Consider the following 14,106-nt stretch of genomic DNA (forward strand, 5'->3'; position numbering starts at 1 on the left):
GGTTAGGGTTGGTTTAGGGTTAGCAGCCTGGCAGGTCTACACAGTGAGAGAGAGGGGGGGGTAGAGAGGGGGGGGGGGAGAGAAAGAGGAGGGGGGGGGGAGAAAGAGAGAGAGGGAGTGAGAGAGAGTGAGAGAGAGACAGGGGGGGCGGATTCTTTAACCAGTTTGGCTCATTGGATAGGTCAGAGTCTATGTTTGTGAGAGATAGGGGAGTGTGGAGACGGAGAGAGGAGCGAAGAGACAGAGGGAGATACTACAGACATTATCACAACCTGCCACTGGAGGAAGACAAATAAACAGTTTTTGTTAGTTTGTCATTCTTACATTCATGGTCACAAAACAATCCCATCATTGTGGCAGAGAGAGAGAGAGAGAGAAGACTGGATAACACTCAGTCATCCTTTTTCTGTCTCTATTTGGTTAGGTCAGGGTGTGATGTGGGGTGGGCATTCTATGTTTTGTTTTCTACGTTTCTTTATTTCTATGTTTTGGCTGGGTATGGTTCAGGGACAGCTGTCTATCGTTGTCTCTCATTGGTTTGGACAGGGTGTGATGTGGGGTGGGCATTCTATGTTTTGTTTTCTGTGTTTCTTTATTTCTATGTTTTGGCTGGGTATGGTTCAGGGACAGCTGTCTATCGTTGTCTCTGATTGGTTTGGTCAGGGTGTGACTGGGGTGGGCATTCTATGTTTTGTTTTCTGTGTTTCTTTATTTCTATGTTTTGGCTGGGTATGGTTCAGGGACAGCTGTGTATCGTTGTCTCTGATTGGTTTGGACAGGGTGTGATGTGGGGTGGGCATTCTATGTTTTGTTTTCTACATTTCTTTATTTCTAAGTTTTGGCTGGGTATGGTTCAGGGACAGCTGTGTATCGTTGTCTCTGATTGGGATCCATACTTAGGTAGCCCCTTTCCCTTCTTTCAGTGTGGGAAGTTAACTTTGTTAGTGGCTCTTTGCCATGTAAGCGTCACAGTTGTTTTTTATAGAGCTCTGGTCAAAGTAGTGCACTATGTAGGCAATAGGGTGTTATAGAGCTCTGGTCTAAAGTAGTGTACCACAGTATGTAGGGAATAGGGTGTTATAGAGCTCTGGTCTAAAGTAGTGTACCACAGTATGTAGGGAATAGGGTGTTATAGAGCTCTGGTCTAAAGTAGTGTACTATGTAGGGAATAGGGTGTTATAGAGCTCTGGTCAAAGTAGTGTACTACAGTATGTAGGGAATAGGGTGTTATAGAGCTCTGGTCAAAGTAGTGCACTACACTATGTAGGGAATAGGGTGTTATAGAGCTCTGGTCAAAGTAGTGTACTACACTATGTAGGGAATAGGGTGTTATAGAGCTCTGGTCTAAAGTAGTGTACCACAGTATGTAGGGAATAGGGTGTTATAGAGCTCTGGTCTAAAGTAGTGTACCACAGTATGTAGGGAAGAGGGTGTTATAGAGCTCTGGTCTAAAGTAGTGTACTACACTATGTAGGCAATAGGGTGTTATAGAGCTCTGGTCTAAAGTAGTGTACCACAGTATGTAGGGAATAGGGTGTTATAGAGCTCTGGTCTAAAGTAGTGTACCACAGTATGTAGGGAATAGGGTGTTATAGAGCTCTGGTCTAAAGTAGTGTACCACAGTATGTAGGGAATAGGGTGTTATAGAGCTCTGGTCTAAAGTAGTGTACCACAGTATGTAGGGAATAGGGTGTTATAGAGCTCTGGTCTAAAGTAGTGTACTACACTATGTAGGCAATAGGGTGTTATAGAGCTTTGGTCTAAAGTAGTGTACTACTATTCCCCATAATGCACCACACAGCCCTATGGGCCCTGGTCAAAGTAGTGCACTATATAGGGAACAGGGTGCCACTTTGGGACAGATACTCAGACTTGAATCACTGGTCCTGGAGACTGCTAGTTGTTCATACGGTTGTTTTTAATGATTAACCTGGAAATGCAGTGGTCTGAATCAGGGTCACACAGTGTTTCTTGGAAGTCTTAACCAAATCTACTCTGAAACAAAGGTATCACCTCAAACACATGGTTCTGGGCTTAAAGAAAGAAGACACCTGTACCATGTCAGATATGGAGTTGAAATGGATTCCATTTGGGGGTTTTTCACCCCAATATTACACTTTATATACATCACAGATGACTGAAATACAGCAAACCCCTTTGGCAGAGAAACACCGGATTTTAGGCATAAAAAAATGAATTCTTTATTAATTATGAAATTATAAAAAATATGAATAACATTCCACCATGAGGTCACTAGGTAATAATGATACAATATGAATAACATTCCACCATGAGGTCACTAGGTAATAATGATACAATATGAATAACATTCCACCATGAGGTCACTAGGTAATAATGATACAATATGAATAACATTCCACCATGAGGTCACTAGGTAATAATGATACAATATGAATAACATTCCACCATGAGGTCACTAGGTAATAATGATACAATATGAATAACATTCCACCATGAGGTCACTAGGTAATAATGATACAATATGAATAACATTCCACCATGAGGTCACTAGGTAATAATGATACAATATGAATAACATTCCACCATGAGGTCACTAGGTAATAATGATACAATATGAATAACATTCCACCATGAGGTCACTAGGTAATGATACAATATGAATAACATTCCACCATGAGGTCACTAGGTAATAATGATACAATATGAATAACATTCCACCATGAGGTCACTAGGTAATAATGATACAATATGAATAACATTCCACCATGAGGTCACTAGGTAATAATGATACAATATGAATAACATTCCACCATGAGGTCACTAGGTAATAATGATACAATATGAATAACATTCCACCATGAGGTCACTAGGTAATAATGATACAATATGAATAACATTCCACCATGAGGTCACTAGGTAATAATGATACAATATGAATAACATTCCACCATGAGGTCACTAGGTAATAATGATACAATATGAATAACATTCCACCATGAGGTCACTAGGTAATAATGATACAATATGAATAACATTCCACCATGAGGTCACTAGGTAATAATGATACAATATGAATAACATTCCACCATGAGGTCACTAGGTAATAATGATACAATATGAATAACATTCCACCATGAGGTCACTAGGTAATAATGATACAATATGAATAACATTCCACCATGAGGTCACTAGGTAATAATGATACAATATGAATAACATTCCACCATGAGGTCACTAGGTAATAATGATACAATATGAATAACATTCCACCATGAGGTCACTAGGTAATAATGATACAATATGAATAACATTCCACCATGAGGTCACTAGGTAATAATGATACAATATGAATAACATTCCACCATGAGGTCACTAGGTAATAATGATACAATATGAATAACATTCCACCATGAGGTCACTAGGTAATAATGATACAATATGAATAACATTCCACCATGAGGTCACTAGGTAATAATGATACAATATGAATAACATTCCACCATGAGGTCACTAGGTAATAATGATACAATATGAATAACATTCCACCATGAGGTCACTAGGTAATAATGATACAATATGAATAACATTCCACCATGAGGTCACTAGGTAATAATGATACAATATGAATAACATTCCACCTTGAGGTCACTAGGTAATAATGATACAATATGAATAACATTCCACCATGAGGTCACTAGGTAATAATGATACAATATGAATAACATTCCACCATGAGGTCACTAGGTAATAATGATACAATATGAATAACATTCCACCATGAGGTCACTAGGTAATAATGATACAATATGAATAACATTCCACCATGAGGTCACTAGGTATTTTGACTGCAGAAAAGCAGTAGCTACACAGAGATGTTATTGTAAACCCAAGGCTTTTCTGGTAAACAGGTTAAACTGGGTTTCTGATGATGCTGACATGGGGTCAGTTCCACTAAACTTTAACAGAACTGATGAAATCCTAAATTAATCAGTAACAAAAATTACACAAAGTTTCCTGACATTGGGGAGGTGAATAAACTGTTCCCTTGGTTTCTTTCTCAACACAAAGGAAACTGACTTGACATGTTCTGGTTTTGAATTCAGGCTGCAAGGTAAGGATCCTACCTGGGATTATTCATGTAGGATGTTGGTATAATGTTGGTAGAAAGTTGAAGATACAGAGCCACTTGTCATCAGAAAGGTGCTCTCTCAGCAGAATATTTCAATGACTTGACATGTTCTGGTTGTGAATTCAGGCTACAAGGTAAGACTCTTCCCAGGGATTATTATAAAGTGTGAAGAGAAATTAAATGTATGGTGTAATTTTAGTTTAGTGAATGACAGTAAAACACTCAGATCTAACAGTCCATTTCACCTGGGACAGCTACGTGACAGTTCAATCATACAAAATGGCGCTAACTGGGTGTAGTCAAGTCACATTATAACATGTTGTTCATATAGCTAACTGGGTGTAGTCAAGTCACATTATAACATATTGTTCATATAGCTAACTGGGTGGAGTCAAGTAATAATAATAATATATGCCATTTAGCAGACGCTTTTATCCAAAGCGACTTACAGTCATGTGTGCATACATTCTACGTATGGGTGGTCCCGGGAATCAAACCCACTACCCTGGCAGGTTGAAATCTGGTGTATAATATGTACACGTTTAAATGGAAAATGTAAGCAACTTACAGTCATGAGTACATACATGTACGAGTGGTCCCGAGAATCAAAACCACTATCGTGGCATTGCAAGAGCCATAGGAATGCCATCCTTTCTCTACAAGGCCTTGAATAGCAGTGCTACAGATGATTCTCTGCTATTGTGAAACCAATTACCAATTATTTTATAATCAGGTAAAGCTATATAAAAAAATAATAAAAAATAAATGTCAGTTTTACTAATGATATTAAAGGCCTTAATGATAAATGAATGACCCAATTAGCCCAAAACATGGCATTATACTCATTGTGAGAGTCCAAGACGCATTTGCAAGTCATTACCATTTTGCTCGCTGGTTGCTGCTAAAAGCTTCTGATGAACTGAGATGTCAAACTGGAACATACGTCGACCAGGTGACATGGTTGCTATTAAAATGGATATGTGAATTGCTTCATAAATGTAATGTTCATGTAATCTTGACTACACACACACAAAAAAAAGAAGGATAAATCTCAAACAAGATGGAAAGCGAATGCCCGTGTTAACAAATGACTGGTCGGAATATATAGGAGAGAGTAGGCCACTAGACATGTTGTATTTGTTATTCCTCTCGTGCTGATCTTTGTCCAGCTGCTGCACTTGAACCAGAAGATACTTGTCGTGTTTAGTTCAGTGTCATTGAGTCACTGTTGTTGAGAAGTGATGATGTTTTGTGGTCTCGAAGAGGATTCGGAAAAGACCGTGGTCTTGTGGGCCTCGTAGTGAATGCCAGGGCGTAGGTTGGTACTAAATATTAGGTAGGCTAGGCTATTACAGTAAGATAAATAAAAGGCACGTGAATACTAAATACATGTAATGACATGATCATTGAAGGCAGGGTTAGAACTTATTTCAGTATATTGATTAGCGTATTCAAACCGGGAATTCTGTAATTGAGCCAAATAAATGACAGTTCATGGCGTAAAGCAAATATTTCTGGTAAAATATATAAGGACTAGTAGCTGTTTTCAACATGTTTGTGATTAAGACTGAAAACCTAGGGGTTTATCCACTATGCTTTTTGTAATTAAGGTCGTTATTACACACATTTTTTCTATGCTTTTACTATTTAGGGTAGGGTTCGAGACATATTTAGTAAGAAATATAATTTCATATATAAAATATAATTTTTTAATAAAATGTTGGCCTACTTGAAACTCTATGCATAGATTGAGTGTTATCATTGCCGCCTCACTGAAAACAATAGTGTGATATCAATACCAACCTGAATTGTACCGATATTAGGCTTTACAAAATACCGCAACAGCATGGGAGGGCAGAAATTAAAATCACCCCTGATTTGATATTTCATCAGGGGGGGGGCAGTTCATTCTGCATCCATTATCGGCGAAAATCCTGTAAAAGGAGTTTCGTCTGTCATTGTCATGAACGAGAATGGTCTAAAGTCATTTTCAGCGACACATCTGCGCCCAGTGGCTTGCTTTTGCGTAGGATCCAGTGAGTATAATATATATATATGTCTTGATACGTCCTTTTAGACAAAAGGTTTCCAGAGCGAAGGACGGTCGCACCACAGACACAGAGTTTTGTATCATCCAACACACCCCCAGATTATTGGCTGCTGCTGCCTGTAAAGGTGTCAGATAGCGCGTTTGACTGTGCAGTGGCTACAATGTGCAAATTACAGATACAATGTGGCAAATATTTTAGTTTGAATAAAAATGCATATGGACAGAACTTGCAGCTATTTTAGTTCGCGTTAAGCTAGCTTTCAGAGAATAGCATGCCTTACAGTACGTTGGGCGCAAACATTTAGTTTATTTTTTTGTCATGTGAGTTAGCTTAGCCACCGTAAAAAAATGACTTAACCTGTTTGTTTCCTAACGTAACATGCGAACATAAGCTGGTCAATTTACTGTGCAGCATGGCACGTTTAGAGAACATTTTTAAGTCTTATGGTACGTTTGGAGAACAAAACAAGCCAGTATAAAACAAAAGGCCGCTGAGGCGAAAAGCCCCATTGCCGTTTTCCACCTCGTTACCGTCGCTATGAACATCGGCTAACTGAAGCTAACCAGCTAACTAGCCAGCTAACCAACTAGCCAGCTAACCAACCAACTAGCCAGCTTACCAACTAGCCAGCTAACCAACCAACTAGCCAGCTTACCAACCAACTAGCCAGCTAACCAACCAACTAGCCAGCTAACCAACCAGCTAGCCAGCTAACCAACCAGCTAGCCAGCTAACCAGCTAACCAACCAGCTAGTTGTCAACCCGTTTTGCCCTCGACACTAGCAACACACGTTACAATTCTCCATATTCTTCTGCGCAAAAAAAACAACTTAACCACAATTTAAAAAAATAATGCCTGTAACTAAATATACACATGTGTATCTAAAACACATGATCGTAACAAACTCAAAAACTACCCCGCTGTGTCACAACATTACATTTATTTGAACGCAGTTACGTCCAAAAGTTAGCTACCTTGCTAACTAGCCAGATGGCTAACTGGCTTCTGATACATTGGACAAATATTTATATATATACAAAATCTTAATTTCTGCTTACCTTCTCCAATGCGTTTTGTTTTCCGCTTGTTCATTCGTGTTCATCCATGAATATGAACAACGTGAATATAAAGAGTAATTTTCCTGACATGAACTAGTAGCTGTATTAGCCTGACGTCTGTTTTTCCAGTTGTATTGCTGTGGGTTACAAGTCACATTATAACATATTGTTCATATAGCTAACTGGGTGGAATCAAGTCACATTATAACATATTGTTCATATAGCTAACTGGGTGGAGTCAAGTCACATTCAAAAACATGTTGTTCATATAGCTAACTGGGTGGAGTCAAGTCACATTATAACATATTGTTCATATAGCTAACTGGGTGTAGTCAAGTCACATTATAACATGTTGTTCATATAGCTAACTGGGTGGAGTCAAGTCACATTCAATAACATGTTGTTCATATAGCTAACTGGGTGTAGTCAAGTCACATTATAACATGTTGTTCATATAGCTAACTGGGTGTAGTCAAGTCACATTATAACATGTTGTTCATATAGCTAACTGGGTGTAGTCAAGTCACATTATAACATGTTGTTCATATAGCTAACTGGGTGTAGTCAAGTCACATTATAACATGTTGTTCATATAGCTAACTGGGTGTAGTCAAGTCACATTATAACATGTTGTTCATATAGCTAACTGGGTGGAGTCAAGTCACATTATAACATGTTGTTCATATAGCTAACTGGGTGTAGTCAAGTCACATTATAACATGTTGTTCATATAGCTAACTAGGTGGAGTCAAGTCACATTCAATAACATATTGTTCATATAGCTAACTGGGTGGAGTCAAGTCACATTATAACATATTGTTCATATAGCTAACTGGGTGGAGTCAAGTCACATTATAACATGTTGTTCATATAGCTAACTGGGTGGAGTCAAGTCACATTCAATAACATATTGTTCATATAGCTAACTGGGTGGAGTCAAGTCACATTATAACATGTTGTTCATATAGCTAACTGGGTGGAGTCAAGTCACATTATAACATATTGTTCATACGCTGATTCGGTGTGCGAGTTCATTAGAACGTGCGTCGAAGATGTCGTTCCCATAGCAACGATAAAAACATTCCCTAACCAGAAACCGTGGATTGATGGCAGCATTCGCGTGAAACTGAAAGCTCGAACCACTGCTTTTAATCAGGGCAAGGTGTCTGGCAACATGACTGAATACAAACAGTGCAGCTATTCACTCCGTAAGGCTATCAAACAAGCTAAGCGTCAGTACAGAGACAAAGTGGAATCTCAATTCAATGGCTCAGACACAAGAGGCATGTGGCAGGGTCTACAGTCAATCACGGACTACAAGATGAAATCCAGCCCAGTCACGGACCAGGATGTCTTGCTCCCAGGCAGACTAAATCACTTTTTTGCCCGCTTTGAGGACAATACAGTGCCACTGACACGGCCTGCAACGGAAACATGCAGTCTCTCCTTCACTGCAGCTGAGGTGAGTAAGACATTTAAACGTGTTAACCCTCGCAAGGCTGCAGGCCCAGACGGCATCCCCAGCCGCGCCCTCCGAGCATGCGCAGACCAGCTGGCCGGTGTGTTTACGGACATATTCAATCAATCCCTATACCAGTCTGCTGTTCCCACATGCTTCAAGAGGGCCACCATTGTTCCTGTTCCCAAGAAAGCTAAGGTAACTGAGCTAAACGACTACCGCCCGTAGCACTCACTTCCGTCATCATGAAGTGCTTTGAGAGACTAGTCAAGGACCATATCACCTCCACCCTACCTGACACCCTAGACCCACTCCAATTTGCTTACCGCCCAAATAGGTCCACAGACGATGCAATCTCAACCACACTGCACACTGCCCTAACCCACCTGGACAAGAGGAATACCTATGTGAGAATGCTGTTCATCGACTACAGCTCGGCATTCAACACCATAGTACCCTCCAAGCTCGTCATCAAGCTCGAGACCCTGGGTCTCGACCCCGCCCTGTGCAACTGGGTACTGGACTTCCTGACGGGCCGCCCCCAGGTGGTGAGGGTAGGCAACAACATCTCCTCCCGCTGATCCTCAACACGGGGCCCCACAAGGGTGCGTTCTGAGCCCTCTCCTGTACTCCCTGTTCACCCACGACTGCGTGGCCACGCACGCCTCCAACTCAATCATCAAGTTTGCGGACGACACAACAGTGGTAGGCTTGATTACCAACAACGACGAGACGGCCTACAGGGAGGAGGTGAGGGCCCTTGGAGTGTGGTGTCAGGAAAATAACCTCACACTCAACGTCAACAAAACTAAGGAGATGATTGTGGACTTCAGGAAACAGCAGAGGGAACACCCCCTATCCACATCGATGGAACAGTAGTGGAGAGGGTAGCTAGTTTAAGTTCCTCGGCATACACATCACAGACAAACTGAATTGGTCCACTCACACTGACAGCGTCGTGAAGAAGGCGCAGCAGCGCCTATTCAACCTCAGGAGGCTGAAAAAATTTGGCTTGTCACCAAAAGCACTCACAAACTTCTACAGATGCACAATCGAGAGCATCCTGGCGGGCTGTATCACCGCCTGGTACGGCAACTGCTCCGCCCTCAACCGTAAGGCTCTCCAGAGGGTAGTGAGGACTGCACAACGCATCACCGGGGGCAAACTACCTGCACTCCAGGACACCTACACCACCCGTTGTTACAGGAAGGCCATAAAGATCATCAAGGACATCAACCACCCGAACCACTGCCTGTTCACCCCGCTATCATCCAGAAGGCGAGGTCAGTACAGGTGCATCAAAGCTGGGACCGAGAGACTGAAAAACAGCTTCTATCTCAAGGCCATCAGACTGTTAAATAGCCACCACTAACATTGAGTGGCTGCTGCCAACACACTGTCATTGACACTGACCCAACTCCAGCCATTTTAATAATGGGAATTGATGGAAATGATGTAAATATATCACTAGCCACTTTAAACAATGCTACCTTATATAATGTTACTTACCCTACATTATTCATCTCATATGCATATGTATATACTGTACTCTACAACATCGACTGCATCCTTATGTAACACATGTATCACTAGCCACTTTAACTATGCCACTTTGTTTACTTTGTCTACACACTCATCTCATATGTATATACTGTACTCGATACCATCTACTGTATGCTGCTCTGTACCATCACTCATTCATATATCCTTATGTACATGTTCCTTATCCCCTTACACTGTGTATAAGACAGTAGTTTTTTTTGGAATTGTTAGTTAGATTACTTGTTGGTTATCACTGCATTGTCGGAACTAGAAGCACAAGCATTTCGCTACACTCGCATTAACATCTGCTAACCATGTGTATGTGACAAATAAAATTTGATTTGATTTGATTTGATATAGCTAACTGGGTGTAGTCAAGTCACATTATAACATATTGTTCATATAGCTAACTGGGTGTAGTCAAGTCACATTATAACATATTGTTCATATAGCTAACTGGGTGTAGTCAAGTCACATTATAACATATTGTTCATATAGCTAACTGGGTGGAGTCAAGTCACATTATAACATATTGTTCATATAGCTAACTGGGTGTAGTCAAGTCACATTATAACATATTGTTCATATAGCTAACTGGGTGTAGTCAAGTCACATTATAACATATTGTTCATATAGCTAACTGGGTGTAGTCAAGTCACATTATAACATATTGTTCATATAGCTAACTGGGTGTAGTCAAGTCACATTCAATAACATGTTGTTCATATAGCTAACTGGGTGGAGTCAAGTCACATTATAACATATTGTTCATATAGCTAACTGGGTGTAGTCAGGTCACATTCAATAACATATTGTTCATATAGCTAACTGGGTGGAGTCAAGTCACATTATAACATGTTGTTCATATAGCTAACTGGGTGGAGTCAAGTCACATTATAACATATTGTTCATATAGCTAACTGGGTGTAGTCAAGTCACATTCAATAACATATTGTCCATATAGCTAACTGGGTGGAGTCAAGTCACATTCAATAACATGTTGTTCATATAGCTAACTGGGTGTAGTCAAGTCACATTATAACATATTGTTCATATAGCTAACTGGGTGGAGTCAAGTCACATTATAACATATTGTTCATATAGCCAACTGGGTGTAGTCAGGTCACATTCAATAACATGTTGTTCATATAGCTAACTGGGTGGAGTCAAGTCACATTATAACATATTGTTCATATAGCTAACTGGGTGGAGTCAAGTCACATTATAACATATTGTTCATATAGCTAACTGGGTGTAGTCAGGTCACATTCAATAACATGTTGTTCATATAGCTAACTGGGTGGAGTCAAGTCACATTATAACATGTTGTTCATATAGCTAACTGGGTGGAGTCAAGTCACATTATAACATGTTGTTCATATAGCTAACTGGGTGGAGTCAAGTCACATTATAACATATTGTTCATATAGCTAACTGGGTGTAGTCAGGTCACATTCAATAACATGTTGTTCATATAGCTAACTGGGTGGAGTCAAGTCACATTATAACATGTTGTTCATATAGCTAACTGGGTGGAGTCAAGTCACATTATAACATATTGTTCATATAGCTAACTGGGTGGAGTCAAGTCACATTCAATAACATGTTGTTCATATAGCTAACTGGGTGGAGTCAAGTCACATTCAATAACATATTGTTCATATAGCTAACTGGGCATAGGCAATGAAATGAAAAACCATATTGTTCATATATTCGTATATTATATTATATTATATATTGTTCATATATTCGTATATTATATTATATTATATATTGTTCATATATTCGTATATTATATTATATTATATATTGTTCATATATTCGTATATTATATTATATATTGTTCATATATTCGTATATTATATTATATATTGTTCATATATTCGTATATTATATTATATTATATATTGTTCATATATTCGTATATTATATTATATATTGTTCATATATTCGTATATTATATTATATATTGTTCATATATTCGTATATTATATTATATATTGTTCATATATTCGTATATTGTGTTTAGGGGTCAGTGCTCGAAAATGAGTCTCTCTGCGGAACATGACACCAACGTTAAGAGGTGAGATTACAATTTTGTTTTTAGAATTTATGAAGCATTTATATCCATCATTTATTCACATTTGTGTTTTTCCATCAGAAATGAAGTCTTCTGGGTACCTTCATGTGTAAAATATTACTGTTCTAAGATTCATAGATTTTAGTGTCTGATATTTTCTCCTAAACGTCAACTGAGTGGTGCAGAGACACCATTCAAATGTGTGCAGATTCATTACATCTTCAGCTGGAAACACTAAGTGATGTTGTCCGTCTGTGACCAAGAGAAAGTGGTCTTAGTTCAATTCTATTTTGTATTTATTTTCATTTTGGGGGCTGAACATCACAGCGAATATTGTTACATCACAGCGAATATTGTTACATCACAGCGAATATTGTTACATCACAGAGAATATTGTTACATCACAGCGAATATTGTTACATCACAGTGAATATTGTTACATCACAGAGAATATTGTTACATCACAGCGAATATTGTTACATCACAGAGAATATTGTTACATCACAGCGAATATTGTTACATCACAGAGAATATTGTTACATCACAGCGAATATTGTTACATCACAGAGAATATTGTTACATCACAGCGAATATTGTTACATCACAGAGAATATTGTTACATCACAGCGAATATTGTTACATCACAACAAGATTAAACTAATATTGTTACATCACAGCAAATATTGTTACATCACAGCAAGATTAAACTAATATTGTTACATTCTCTAGATTCTCCCATTTCATTTGATCTATAGAGCCCCACAGTGGAGGTGTCATAATACCCATAACACCTAGCGGTCAAACAGGGAAATGGTTCCAATAGTTTTATAAAGCCCCACAGTGGAGGTGTCATAATACCCATAACACCTAGCGGTCAAACAGGGAAATGGTTCCAATAGTTTTATAGAGCCCCACAGTGGAGGTGTCATAATACCCATAACACCTAGCGGTCAAACAGGGAAATTATTCCCCATAGGGAATTGTAGAAACACTTCCAATAAGGGCTGTGTAGGGAGGGGCGGCGCGGCGATTCTTGTGGGCAAATTTTGTCATCAAACTTTGTCATCAAAGTCTGGCCTTCTCTGGATTTATGTTGCTTTCAAGACAACTTGGAACTCTGAAAAAAGCAAAGTCGAAAAATGGCGTCATTTATCTTCAGGTCGGAGCTCTAGAGAAAGGACAGAGTCCCCGACTTAGAATTTATGGTTGGATGATGATTTAAGACCTATTTTCTCAATTGGAGCTAGTTTTGTTTCGAGTTCCCAGTTGTCTTGAGCTCACTGAAATCTGAGATTTCCCAGTTTCCCAGTTGTTTTGAACTCAGCAGAGGTCCATGGTGTTGCAGGTGAATGTTTATCATTTTAAGCTTGAAAAAGACTTGGACCACCTCTCACTGAATAGCAGGCTAGTGATTCTAATGTAACTCTATGGCAGCATCCAATGGGCTTTATTTTTAGAGATCTCCCTGTAGATGTTGAGGTGACATAGTGTCTCCATGAGTGACAGAACACTGAGCCAATCATGACTAACTACAGAACATTGTCAACCCCTATGCTCAGTATTTTCCACTGGCTGCTCATTGCCTTCATTCATGCAAGGGGAGAAATTGTGCTTTACCTTGGTATTCATATTACAGTTGACCTGGAAGTATTATGTTTTTGGAGCGCTAAAATAAGGTCAACAGTGCAATATACAAATGTTTGTTAGTTATCTTTAAAGCTTCCACTGTCTGGTTCTCCTCTCTTCACTAGATGGACGGTAACTTTAGTGTTTAACCTCTCTCTATCCAAGGACCGAACTTTTG

At 39.2% G+C, this 14,106-nt stretch overlaps 1 protein-coding gene across 7 annotated transcripts in view; it reads left to right on the forward strand.

Moving 5' to 3' along the window:
- LOC124018858 overlaps positions 1 to 14,106 on the forward strand; it is a 292,551-nt gene that overhangs the window by 257,921 nt on the left and 20,524 nt on the right. Inside the window, exons 1-2 of one of the 7 annotated variants that reach the window (XM_046334160.1) lie at positions 4,003 to 4,093; positions 12,252 to 12,305. The exons of 2 other annotated variants lie outside the window; for them this stretch is intronic. In XM_046334160.1, coding sequence (XP_046190116.1) covers positions 12,268 to 12,305 — 38 coding nt within the window. In that variant the 5' untranslated portion in view covers positions 4,003 to 4,093; positions 12,252 to 12,267. Of the gene's footprint in view, positions 1 to 4,002; positions 4,094 to 4,133; positions 4,246 to 12,249; positions 12,306 to 14,106 lie in introns of those variants that run through there. 4 more of the 7 variants (XM_046334161.1, XM_046334164.1, XM_046334166.1 and 1 more) reach the window with 4 other exon arrangements.

Source organism: Oncorhynchus gorbuscha, unplaced genomic scaffold (genome assembly GCF_021184085.1).
Source record: "Oncorhynchus gorbuscha isolate QuinsamMale2020 ecotype Even-year unplaced genomic scaffold, OgorEven_v1.0 Un_scaffold_584, whole genome shotgun sequence".
Lineage (NCBI taxonomy): Eukaryota > Metazoa > Chordata > Actinopteri > Salmoniformes > Salmonidae > Oncorhynchus > Oncorhynchus gorbuscha.